Source organism: Solanum lycopersicum, chromosome 1, assembly GCF_036512215.1.
Source record: "Solanum lycopersicum chromosome 1, SLM_r2.1".
NCBI classification, from domain to species: domain Eukaryota; kingdom Viridiplantae; phylum Streptophyta; class Magnoliopsida; order Solanales; family Solanaceae; genus Solanum; species Solanum lycopersicum.
In genome coordinates this window covers 71,915,341-71,928,166 of record NC_090800.1, presented here as the reverse complement: position 1 = coordinate 71,928,166, position 12,826 = coordinate 71,915,341, and the positions used below count along the sequence as shown (strand labels likewise).

The 12,826-nt window shown below is 35.9% G+C and overlaps 1 protein-coding gene across 1 annotated transcript; it reads left to right on the top strand.

Moving 5' to 3' along the window:
* The first annotated feature begins 9,537 nt into the window (after nucleotides 1-9,537).
* On the top strand, nucleotides 9,538-12,826 carry LOC138346941 (uncharacterized). The gene is made up of 5 exons (XM_069294764.1): nucleotides 9,538-9,659; nucleotides 10,324-10,673; nucleotides 10,759-10,898; nucleotides 12,075-12,336; nucleotides 12,477-12,826. Exons 1-5 carry the CDS (start codon nucleotides 9,538-9,540, stop codon nucleotides 12,824-12,826), a joined length of 1,224 nt encoding a protein of 407 aa, XP_069150865.1.

Sequence of the window (12,826 nt, the reverse complement as noted above, 5' to 3'; positions counted from 1 at the left end):
TTATAAAATTGTAAGATAAATTTATGGATAGTTTTAATAATTTTTAGAACTTATAGATATAAATCAATTATTTTTTTTTGAATAAGCAAATATTTTTGGAAAAAATTGAAATTAATATCACATGGTTAATTAGATGTGTCCTAAGACTCATAAAAAGTATGAAAATGAGGAGTCAATTGGCTAAATGGTCATTCAAGTTAAGAAATTTCTTAAAATATCATTTATGTTTAATTTAGGATCAAAATATCACTCAACTATCACTATTTTCCTTCAAATATATTTGACACTTTAAAATCACCAATCTCTCCTAATTGGCATGACATGTCATTAAAGCCTTTTTTTAAATTATAGACTAATTTAATTCATTGAACTTATTCAATTAAAATAATGATCATATTACTTTTAATTTATTTTTAATTTATTAAGAATAAATTTTCATACTTAAAATCTTTTATCATAATTAAACTTTTTACTTTTTATGTTATGAAGAATACATTTTTAAAATGTACTATAATTTTATCAATTTTTAATACTTATAAACACATAAATTCAAAAAAAAAAATATATATATATATATATATACAAATCACTTATTAACGCTAATTTACATCAATTAATCATAAGTTGTATAATAAATCAATAATATTAAAGGTCAATACAATAATATAAATTGTATATTTTGCAATTCATGCTTCCGATATTATTATTTTTTGAAGAAAAAAATGAATAAAGTGAATAATATTATATTTTTTATCCATTAGAAATACTATATACCTCAAAAGTCTCCTTAAATTCTAGTCATAAATAATCATTTAAAAAAAATACTAAACCTATTTAATTCATCAAACTTATAAATTACATGAGAATTATGAAGATTATAAGAAAAGTAATTTAAAGAGTCTAGTAACTTCATATATTGTCACCAAATAAAATTCAATGAAAAAATCTCTATGTGCACTTATTACCTGATATTTTAAAACTACTAACTAAATTATTTGAAAATTTTAAATAATTTTTTTAATAAAAGTATTTAGATAAATTTGTAAGGTTGACAAAAAAACTGGTAAGGAAGAGAAAATTATTGTTTAACTTTTTTTTAATTTTAATTTTATTTTTATTCTTTTATTTTATATTATAATATTATAATTTTTCATACAATTAAACATAAATTAATAAACTAATAATTAATTGAATTTACTTATTTAATTCATTATATACATATTATATAAGATTAATATACTGATAAATAAAGATCAAAATTTTATTTTCTATAAATATTATTCACTTACTATTTTTTTTTAAAAAAAAAAGATATTGTAAGTATATATGGATTTCAAAGCACCCAAATAATTATTTTTTAATAATTAATCGATCTTTAATATTATTGATTTATTATATGATTTATGATTAATTGAAGTAAAATTAACGTTCATGAGTGATTTGTATATCAATATCTTTAGAATGTATGTGTTTATAAGTATTTAAAATTGATGAGATTATAGTACGTTTTTAAAAACGCATTCTGCATAACCTAAAAAAATAAAAAGTTTAATTATGATAAAAGATTTTAAGTATGAAAATTTATTCTTAATATATTAATAAAAAATATAAAAAAAAACAATATGATCATTATTTTAGTTAAATGAGTTTAGTGAATTAAATTAGTCTATTATTAAAAAAGACTTTAATGACATGTCATGCCAACTAGGAGAGAATGATGCTTTTGAATTGTCAAGTATATTTGGAGGAAAATAGTTATAGTCGGGTGATATTTTGGTCCTAAATGAAACATAAATGGTATTTTAAGAAATTCCCTTAACTTGGGTGACCATTTGGGGAATTGACTCAAAAATAAGTTGAATTCCTTATAAGTGATAGTCATGAGTATGATATACGTTATGATATGTACTAGACCTGATATCTAGACTTAGTAAGTAGATATCAAATTAATCAAGATTTAACATGTTGACAAGAAATAAAGAGAATCATGAGATATATTAAGGAAAGGGGAACTCACACATATAGCCACTAAAAAATAGCCTTAATTACTCTTCATAGTTATAGTTTGATAATTACAATTCGTAACTACATGTTATAGGGAGGAAAAAGGCGAGCGAGATTGGGAGAAAGAGGAGAGAGGCGAGAAAGAGGGAAAAAAGTGGGAGAGAGGTGAATTGTAAATGTATATTGATTAGATAATAGTATATTATACATATATATTTGTATAAAAAGCAAGCGAGATTGGGAGAGAGAGGAGAGAGGCGAGCGATATTGAGAGAGTGAGGAGAGAGGCGAGCGAGAGAGGGCATAGAGTGGAAGAGAGGTGAATTATATATGTATATTTATTTGATAATTGTATACTATGCATATGTATTTGTATATTTTGACGAATTATACATATACAAATATAGCTAATTATACAAACTCGAAGTCAACCCACATAATTAATGTATAATGTTATTCGTGAGTGCTAATTATAGCAAACTATAGTTATGATGAGTAATTAAATAGTATAAATTTTCTTAACCGCATAATTTTTTTCCCCCAAAAAAACAGATCCATCCACAGGGGGTGTTTTTTATGGCCTATTAGGATTATATTAAGCCGACCCTATTATTTTTCTATAGATATACACATAAGGTGTAAAAATTTTTTAAAAAAATGCCGAAATGAAATACTGAACGCATATTTAAGAAGGGGAAGGAATCTAAATGAATAGACATTAATAAATCATCATTGAAAAATATTTTACATATGACACGAACAATTCAACTTAAGATCCAACGCTAATAGAAGTTGCATATTTTCCTAATAGCGAAAGAAAGAAACTCAAAGTCACTTAACATTGAGGGTAGGGAGGGTTTTTTTTTCTTCTAGTAATAGTGGACAGACCGGTCTCATGAAATCTATGTCAGTTGTCAGAATCAAACAAAGGTAGAAGGACCATTCAATTCATTAAGGGGCATAGCGACGCCCTCACACATCACCATTTTCGGACATAGTAGTAGACAGACGAGCATGCCAAATTCAAGTTAGATCAGACTTTTTTTTATTTAAGCTACTCTCAAGCACGCAGATCGAAGATCAAAGATCTCACTAGTCCTTGACAAGTATGAAGAGATTTCCATGTGACCGTGGATGGAGTCTCAGTGGATCTTTTCGAGAGTTCTTCGTTACACCACACAAGGAGATATTTTAATTGATAGATCATAAAATCCTCCCTGGAACGAATTCTTAAAGATTAGGGTATTAACAATGACAATAAAAACTAAAATTCATTTACAATCGATGTAACCATTATATATTATACTTATATAAAGCGGAAACATGAAGTCGCTGATGTGGCATGTCTCTAAAGCCAAGAATATATATATATATATATATATATATATATATATATATATATATAAAATTCTATTAATTCGAAGATTCTACTCGTAATAGGAAAAGACATCCGTTTACTTTCAAAACTTTTGTAACTCCTAAATACTAATTAACAAATAGGCCTTTTGTATCTCCTAGCTCAACTACTGCTTATTCCATTAATTAGCATTTGAATTAATTGGTAATTAACAATTAAAAATTAGAAATATAAGAAAGAGGAGATGTCACTCCCAGATTATTTTTGGAAAATGAATAACAACAAAGACCATCAAGCTTTGAGGTATGTTTCCTGACTAGCATATCTATCTCTTTGTTTTTTTCTTTTTTAACTTATTTTTATTATAAACCTTAAATTTCATGTAGAAGCGAATAATATTTCTATGATATATATTTAAATTGTTTTGAACGATAGTATGATTTGTAGACGATTTTCTTACATCTCACCTTTATAGAATATCAAATTTGATTATACGCGATTTTGTTGCAATCATGAATGGATAGCTAATTGCACATGCAATCGAGCACCTTATACTTGATCTATCATAACTAAGAAGGTATTATATTTCATGGTAACTTCTTGTACTTATAAAAGCTTTTTAAATTGTTTAAAATATTTCATTGACTAGCTCAAGACGTCAATGCGCTACAAGATTGACCATTTTGTTATCAACATGGTAGTCGTCTTTCTATTATTTTTGTCAAATATTATGAATGCTGAGGTTTTATTCAAGAAAAGTAATGATAAGTTTTGTTCATTGTTGTGTTGTTTATTATCTTAGCATAGTGTACAATATGCATACTTTATGCACATTAAAATTACTTATTCTTTTGAAGTTGCTAATCTTAATATTGTCATTCACACAGAGTTGGTGGCCACGAGAATTTTGCAAAAAAAGTGTTGTCCTCAACACTTCTACTACAATGACTCAAGATTCCATTACAATATAATATTATTGTATACTTTCCTTAAGTTCTTTTAAAACAATCTAATTTGATTGCACATATTTTTCATGTAATAGTTCTCATGTAATATTTTTTTATTGGTCACTATTTTTCCTGTTGTTTTATGCCCTTCGTTCATTTTTTTATTTTAATGATTGTTAGAGTGTTTATGTCCCAAGAAACTTCAGCCTTGGGGCCTTGGGGGTTATAATTTTTGAGTGATAATTCTAATTAGTAAAAATATTGTTCTAGCCTTAGAAGTTGCTCATTATCTCTCCCCTTCCCCCTCCGAAAAAATTGTTGATATTTAGTTCTAGGCAGAAAGTAAACTTTTTTACTGATTAGACAGAAAGTAAACACTAAAAAGAGTTTATTATATATACACAAAAACACAGATAGGAGTACTTCAGACAATGTTGAGCAATTTTATATCAACAAGAGTTGGTCCTATATAAATTATAACAGCACGTTTCCAATACTCGTTATTATTATAAGTGAGAAGCTCCTAACCTCAGAGTTAGATTACCATTTTATCCTTGACCTAAATATTTTTTTCTATTTTTAAAATGTAAAAGTATATTTTAATAAATAATTAGGTAATAAACTTTAAAATAATATAGATATAATGAAAGATAAATAGTCATTCAAATAAATGAAGTCCAAACATTTTAAAACATCTCTTATTTACTTTCAAGATAAAGAATTTGAAGAGTTACATTGATAAAATTTGTAAAGACAATGTCAGCTAGAAGTTTGAGTGGAAGTTCATTTGTATTTATTTACTGATTGTTAGGAATCTTTAGAAGAAGTCGTGTAATTATATTCAGATTATGAGTCCTTAGCCGTGACAACTTTGAAGTCCTATTCTCTAAGAAACTCATGTATATATATTGATGTATTCACGTGATAAATTGAATACAATTGAGAATCATCTTTAACATGGTATCAAGAGCCAGAGGTTAAACCAACCCGATATTTTTTTTAATCGAGGAAATAGATTTGATGGGTGAAACCAGTGGCTCTTCCATTGAAGGAATATTGATTGTATTGAAGTGTTAACCTAATAAGGGAATACATGGGAGATATATATAGGAGATATAGGAAGGAGTACTAATCCTAATAGGACTAGGATTAAGGAGTACTAATCCTAATAGGACTAGGATTAAGGAGTATTAATCCTAATAGGACTAGGATTAGTACACAGTAAATATTAATATTATTTAATACTATTTATTTAATACTATATGTTATTATCCTCCCTCAAGCTGAGCTGAGTGGAAGCGAACGGAAGCTTGGAGCTGAGGTAATCGTGCTGTCGGCTCGGGAGAGGCTTGGTGAGAATATCAGTCGGTTGTTCTTCAGTGGGTACATACTGCACAGTCATGGTGCCGGCCTGAACTTCATCGCGAACAAAGAGACAATCGGTATCAACATGCTTCATTCTGGTGTGTAGGACGGAATTCTTGGCCACACAGATGGTTGATTTGTTGTCACAATAGAGAGCAGGAACAGTGTGAGTGGCGCGGAGTTCACGAAGAATATATCTGACCCACATGGTCTCAACAGCAAGAAGAGCAAGGGCGCGGTATTCAGCTTCAGTCGAGGACCGAGAGACCTTGGGTTGTTTTTTTGTACACCAGGAGATCAGGTTCGGCCCCAAAAAAATGAGAAACGCCGATGTAGATTTTCTGTCATTTTTATCATTCGCCCAATCTGGATATAAGAAATTCCGAAGCTCCAAGTCCCCGGGTCGAATGAGTAAACCACGACCAAGAGTGCCAAAAATATACCTGAGAATGCGTTTTAGACAATGGTAATCATGTTCACTTGGTTGATGCATGCGCTGAGCAACTCGGTTGACAGCAAACTGGATGTCATGACGGGTAATGGCCAGATACTGTAGAGCCCCAAATGAGGCTGCGGAAGTGGGTGATATCGGCAAAGGGGGTGTCGGCTCCATTCGTAGACGAAGAGACTACCATCGGTGTTGGTTGACTGGTGCATTTTTCCAGTCCATCTTTCTGCAACAGATCTCGAGCATATTTTGACTGATGAAGAAACAAGCCGCTGCCTGTCCGAGAAACCTCCATTCCCAGAAAATAAATTAACGAGCCAAGGTCCTTCATTTTGAAGGTAGTATGCATAGCTCGAGTGACATCCTGAATGAGAGCTACAGTAGAGCCTGTAATAATGATATCATCTACATAGACAAGAAGAATGACTGTACCGTGTGCTGAATGTCGAGTAAACAGACTCGTGTTGTGTACGCAACACGTGAAGCCGAGTCCCTGGAGGAATGTTTTCAGACGTGTGTACCAAGCACGAGGGGCTTGCTTGAGCCCATACAGAGACTTCTGGAGTTTGCAAACATGTTGAGGGAAGCGGGGATCAACATAGCCCGGTGGTTGCGTCATGTAGATAGTTTCATCAAGCATGCCATGAAGAAAAGCATTGGAAACATCCAACTGATTGATGAGACAATTGTTACGCACGGCGAGTGACAATACCAGGCGAATGGTTTCATGCCGAATAACAGGACTGAATGTCTCGGAGTAATCAATCCCATACTCTTGATCGTAGCCTTTAGCAACCAAACGAGCCTTGTACCTGGAAATACTGTCATTTGCATTGTGTTTAATTTTGTACACCCATTTACAGCCCACTGGGTGCCGCCCATGGGGCTTAGGTACAAGAACCCCAGTTTTCTGATCAGTCAAAGCCTTAAACTCGTCATCCATAGCATGACGCCAATAAGCATTTTTTGAGGCAACAGAGTAGGTTGTTGGTTCACTATCGGGAAGGGTGTATTTGGTAGTATGGTAGCCTGAAAGGTTTTGGGTTTAAAGATACCGGCTTTGCCACGGGTTAACATGGGATGAGTATTGAGGGGTGGTACGGGCGGTGGTGATTCGGGGGTGGCCGGGAAGGACCCAAAACGGATCGAGCTGGAGATGTTGTGGGTATGGGGTGGTTCGGGTTAGTTGTGAGTGTAGGTGGTGGTTGCGGGTGTATTGTGGGTGACGGTCGAAGGGGTGATGAGGGGTGGTTGGGTAGTGGGTGGAGGTGTGGGGAAAGGTGGTGAGGGACCTTGTGAGTATGTTGGAAAAAGGGGAAGGACGCCAATGAATGATGTATTTGTGGAGGGGGAAATAGACTCGTAGGGAAACTCATTTTCGACAAATTTGACATGACGAGATATGTAGACTTTATGAGTTTGTGGGTCAAGACATCGATAACCCTTGGAGGTAGGATGATAGCCCAAAAAAATACAAGGACGGGATCGAGGTTGTAATTTGTGTGTAATATGAGGGCGTAGCCAAGGGTAGGCAAGACACCCAAAGACGCGGAGGTTGGTATAATTGGAAAGTTCTTGGTAAAGGAGTTGATAGGGTGATTTGTTGGAGAGAGTGTGACTGGACATTCTGTTAATGAGGTAGTTTGCGGTGGCTAGAGCTTCTACCCAAAAGGAGACAGGGAGATGAGATTGATGTAGAAGAGTAACCACCGTTTAAATGAGATGGCGATGCTTACGCTCAGCCACCCCATTCTGTTCGGGAGTGTATGGACAGGAGGTTTGATGTATAATTCCCAGGGATTGCAGAAACTGGCCAAAGATGTTATTGACATATTCCTTTCCATTGTCACTTCGAAAAAGTTTAACATGAGAATTGAATTGTGTTTTGACCATTTTTTCAAAAGTGACAAAGGTGGTGTATGCCTGTGATTTGTGTTTTAGTGGGTACAACCAAGTGTATTTTGTAAAATCATCCACAAAACAAATATAATAGCGAAAACCAGCAAATGAAGGAACAGCAGTAGGACCCCATAGGTCAGAATGAATAAGTTGAAAAGGTGCAGTTGTACGCTTCTCTGATAAAGTAAAAGGTAATTTATGAGATATAGCAATTGAACAAGAGTCACAATTGTTTACATGAATGGAAGAAAAACCTAATTGAGACATTAAAGAATTTATTATTTGAGTAGACGGGTGACCCAGACGACTATGCCACAACAGATTGTGGCCATCAGCCGAAAGAGCCACCGGAGCCACAGGAACGCTTTCTGAAACTGGGTGGGCAGACGAACGTGTGCTAGGAAGAACGTACAGACCATGCTCACAGGGGCCCTGAAAAATCATCCTCTTGGTAGTATTGTCTAGGATCTGAAAATCATTAGAGGTGAACAAGAGTGAGCAATTATTGTCTTTTGTGAATTGGTGAACTGAAAGGAGATTGGTTTTAATAGAAGGGACGTGGGTAAGGTTACCTAGGTGAAAGATAGCGGTGGGGTTTTTAATGGTACCCGTGCCAGTGTGAGAAATATTAAGGGACTCACCGTTGCCAAAAGTAATACCATTGGAGCCATGATATGAATTTGGAGCGTTAAGCTTGGATAGATCAGAAGTAACGTGCATGTTGGCTCCAGTATCCAACAGCCATTCAGACAAAGTGCCGGCTTGAGATGCATAATTGGCACGGTTATCACTATTTCGGCTCTCCTCATACCGAAACCAGCAACGAACAACGGTGTTTCCTGTTTTCTTACAAATTTGACAAATTGGACGATCTCGCTCGTAAATGCCCTACCCGCGGCTGGAAGATAACTGCCCGCCGCTGCCGAAGAAGTGCAGGCTGTTGTTGCTGCCGTGCTGTTGACCGTCGTACGGCGGACGACTGCCCTGCCGACCGCCGTGCCCGCAGCCTCCGCTGTCTCTGCTGTAGCCGCTGCGGCTCCCCTGTCGGCCGCCACCATGCCCCCCGCGATAGTTCTGGCTTGCGGTGAGGGCGGTGGCCGGCTCCATAACAGCGGCTTCTCGGAGAAGAAGTTTGCTCTCCAGATCCACGTTGATTTCTTCACTTTTTATCCACGAGGAGAGAGTAGCCAGGTCAATGGGCGTTGGACTGATGCGAACCGCCTGTTTAATGGAGGAGTAAGCTGATGGAAGCCCCCGAACGACGCACATGATGAGATCTTTTTCGGGAATGATTTCGTTGATGGTGTCGAGGTCTATGATGATGGTGGAGACCTCGTCTAAATACTCCGCCATAGTTTTCGTGCCTTTGGTAATTGTGTGGAGACGATCACGCAATTGAAACATATGAGAGTGGGAAATTGATGCATAGCGTGTTGCGAGGGCCGTCCACAGGGCTGAAGCAGTTGTGTAGGATCGGACGTGTTTTTGAACCGTGGGAGAGATGATCGCAATCAAACATGATCGGATCTGGCTATCCACGGCTTTCCAGCGGCATGGCCGGATTGGTTTTTTCTGATTTATCCGTGGCGGTAATGACTGCCGGCGGCGGTTCTGTGCTTCCATCAACGTATTTGAGAAGGTAATTGGCCTCTAGGGCTGTAAGAACGGTGATTTTCCATGTAGGATAATTTATGTCTGATAATTTTTTGGGAATCAGGGCATGAAGATGCCTGAGAAGGAGTTTAACGCCAGAAGGAAGTGAATCGAGAGGATCCACCTCGGTTGTCATGGCTGCCGCCGCCCAAGAGAAGAGAGGGAACGGTCGGTGCCCTAAAGAGAGAAGAAAAAAACAACCTAGAGAAAAGAAGATCTAGGTTTTCTGGCTCTTGATACCATGAAGGAATATTGATTGTATTGAAGTGTTAACCTAATAAGGGAATACATGGGAGATATATATAGGAGATATAGGAAGGAGTACTAATCTTAATAGGACTAGGATTAAGGAGTATTAATCCTAATAGGACTAGGATTAGTACACAGTAAATATTAATATTATTTAATACTATTTATTTAATACTATATGTTATTATCCATGATACCCTCGTCTTCTCCAAAACTCGCACATTAGTTGCCTGTGAAACTCACATCTTCGAACTATTTACTATGAAAGACAGTTTATGCCTATGATATTTGCATGTGGTTTGAATCATCATATTAATACCAACACAATTTTTGGATGATACCAACACCAAATCTAATCCAGCATACACGGTTTGGTTACGTGAAGACCAATTTGTTCTTAGTTGGATTGTTTCTTCTGTTTTAGAAAGCATTTTACCTCAATTGGTCGGATCAACAACTGCTTGTGTGGCTTGGGACAAACTTGTTGCTGCATATGCATCTAGATCAAGACCATACATTCGTGAACTGAAATCGCAGTTGCACACTCTGCGTTGTGACAATGCCAGTATTGAGTCGTATGTACAAAAGGCAAAGGGAATAACACATAAGTTGGCTGCACTGCAACATCCGATTCCAAATGATGATCTTGTAGAATTCGTTCTTGCTGGAGTTGGACCTTCTTATCGTCCTTTTACCAGGTCACTTAAATCACGTCACGAGGAAATTACAATTATTTGTCATAACTGTGAAGGTAAAGGTCATATTACACGTGTGTGTCCATCTCCTAGGGGGTAGCACTACCAATAAAGTCTCTGGACAACCAATTTCCAATTTAGCACGAACTCCTTCTCATCAAAATTGGTTAATGGATAGCGACCATACACATCATCTTACAACTGATCTTGAAAACTTGGGTATTCATTCTGAATACCAAGGTCCTGAGGAAGTTACTATAGGTAATGGTTCTAAAATTCCTGTTTCCCACATTGGTAAGAGTTCAATCGTTATATTTGAAGAAAAAAAAATCGATCTTGATGACATCCTACATGTTTCAACATCTGCTCAAAATTTATTGTCTATTAGTTCTTTTGCTAAGTCTAACCAAGTTTCAATTGAATTTTATCCTTACCATTTTTTGGTTAAGGACTTGGCGACGAGGGACATACTGCACACAGGCCCGAGTGAAGATGGATTGTATTCTCTTCCTGTGTTGAAGTCATTTGCACCTGCATCTTATGCTACATCTCTAGGGATTTGACATGCTCGTTTGGCTCATACATCACTTCCTATTGGTCGTCAAACATTGTCGTCTAGTGTCATTGTCCCTTCCTCTAAATCTTCTAGTTTATGTTCTACATGTGATGTCAGTAAAAGTCATAAAGTTCCTTTTCGTGATTCTAGTTTTCAAGTCTCTTTGCCTTTAGACCTAATTTGTTCAGATGTTTGGGGACCTGCTCCAGTTGTTTCAAATGAAGGGTATCGATATTATGTGATTTTCTTTGATCACTTTAGCAAATATACATGGATTTATTTCCTTTGTCTTAAATCTGACGTACTTTCAATATTTATGCAATTTCGTACAATTGTGGAAAAAAAAGTTGGTCGTCCCATTAAAAAATTTCAAGCTGATTGGGGGGGGGGAGAGAATATCAAGCATTGACGAATTACTTGAGGGATAATGGAATTGTGCAGCGTTCTTGTTGAAACTGGTCGAGCATTGCTACATCATTCTAATATCCCACATAAATTTTGGACAAATGCATTTGATACCGCTGTGTATACTATAAATCATTTACCAACTCCACGCTTAAACAATAAAACTCTATTTCATGTGTTATTTAACATTGATCCAAATTACTCTTTGTTGCGTGTTTTGGTTGCCTTTGCTTTCCGTGGTTGCGTCATTATATAAAGGATAAATTGTCTCCTCGATCTAAATCATGTGTGTTTATGGGCTATAGTAAGCTACAGAAAGATACAAATGTTTTGACCCTATTTCCTCAAAATTTTATGTTTCTCGTCATGTCATCTTTGATGAAAATATTTTTCCTTTTGTTTCACATGATGTTGTGGTACCTCCATCTAAAACTAATGTTAAATCAGATCCTCTCAGTGTTACTTTACCATTTTAGAACTTTGTTTCTCTTTCCAGTGTTTCACCAATGATGCCACAATTTTCAGTTCGACGCCCATTTCAAATCAGCCTTCTCTATCTCCATCTATCGCATCCTCGACAAATACTAGACCTTTATCATATGTTGATCCTATTCCTGGAAACACACATGCTACTGACCCTCCTTCACAAGATGACGTTTCTCATGGTGTAGCCTTGATTTCACCATGTATAGTTGCAGAAAATCCTCATTCTTCTAATATGAGTCGTTCTGATAATTTTGGGAACATCTCTGCTATCAGTATGGTCCGTCCAGCAGCCCCTTCTTTGCAAAAAATGGTCACACGAACACAAACAGACTCCTTATATCCAAAGAAACCATTCTCCATGTCCACTACGACACCGACATCGACAATAGTGGAACCCTCTTTCCATTCACAGGTTATTATGTTCATTGGCGTCACGCCATGTCGGAGGAGTATAATGCACTTATTCAAAATGGTACTTGGGAACTAGTTCCACCATCCCCGTCTCAAAATATAATTGGTTGTAAATGGGTGTTTAAGAGGAAGTTAAAGTCAGATGGTTTATTGGATCGCTATAAAGCAAGACTTGTGGCTAAAGGATATCATCAACGATCGGGTCTAGACTTTGCTGATACGTTTAGTCTTGTGGTTAAGCCGGCTACCATACGATTGTTGTTGTCCTTGGCAGTTTCTCATCAATCGCATGTCACTCAACTAGATGTATCCAATGCATTTCTTCATGGGAAGTTAGATGATATTGTCTAA

What these genes read in the sequence shown, in the direction of transcription:
- LOC138346941 (XM_069294764.1), top strand. Translation starts at nt 9,538, where the DNA reads ATGATCGGATCTGGCTATCCACGGCTTTCCAGCGGCATGGCCGGATTG. An exon ending in CCATCAACGTATTTGAGAAG is followed by an intron (nt 9,660 to 10,323) that starts GTAATTGGCCTC and finishes ATTTGTTCTTAG; the next exon opens with TTGGATTGTTTCTTCTGTTT. An exon ending in TGGGAACATCTCTGCTATCA is followed by an intron (nt 12,337 to 12,476) that starts GTATGGTCCGTC and finishes TTCCATTCACAG; the next exon opens with GTTATTATGTTCATTGGCGT.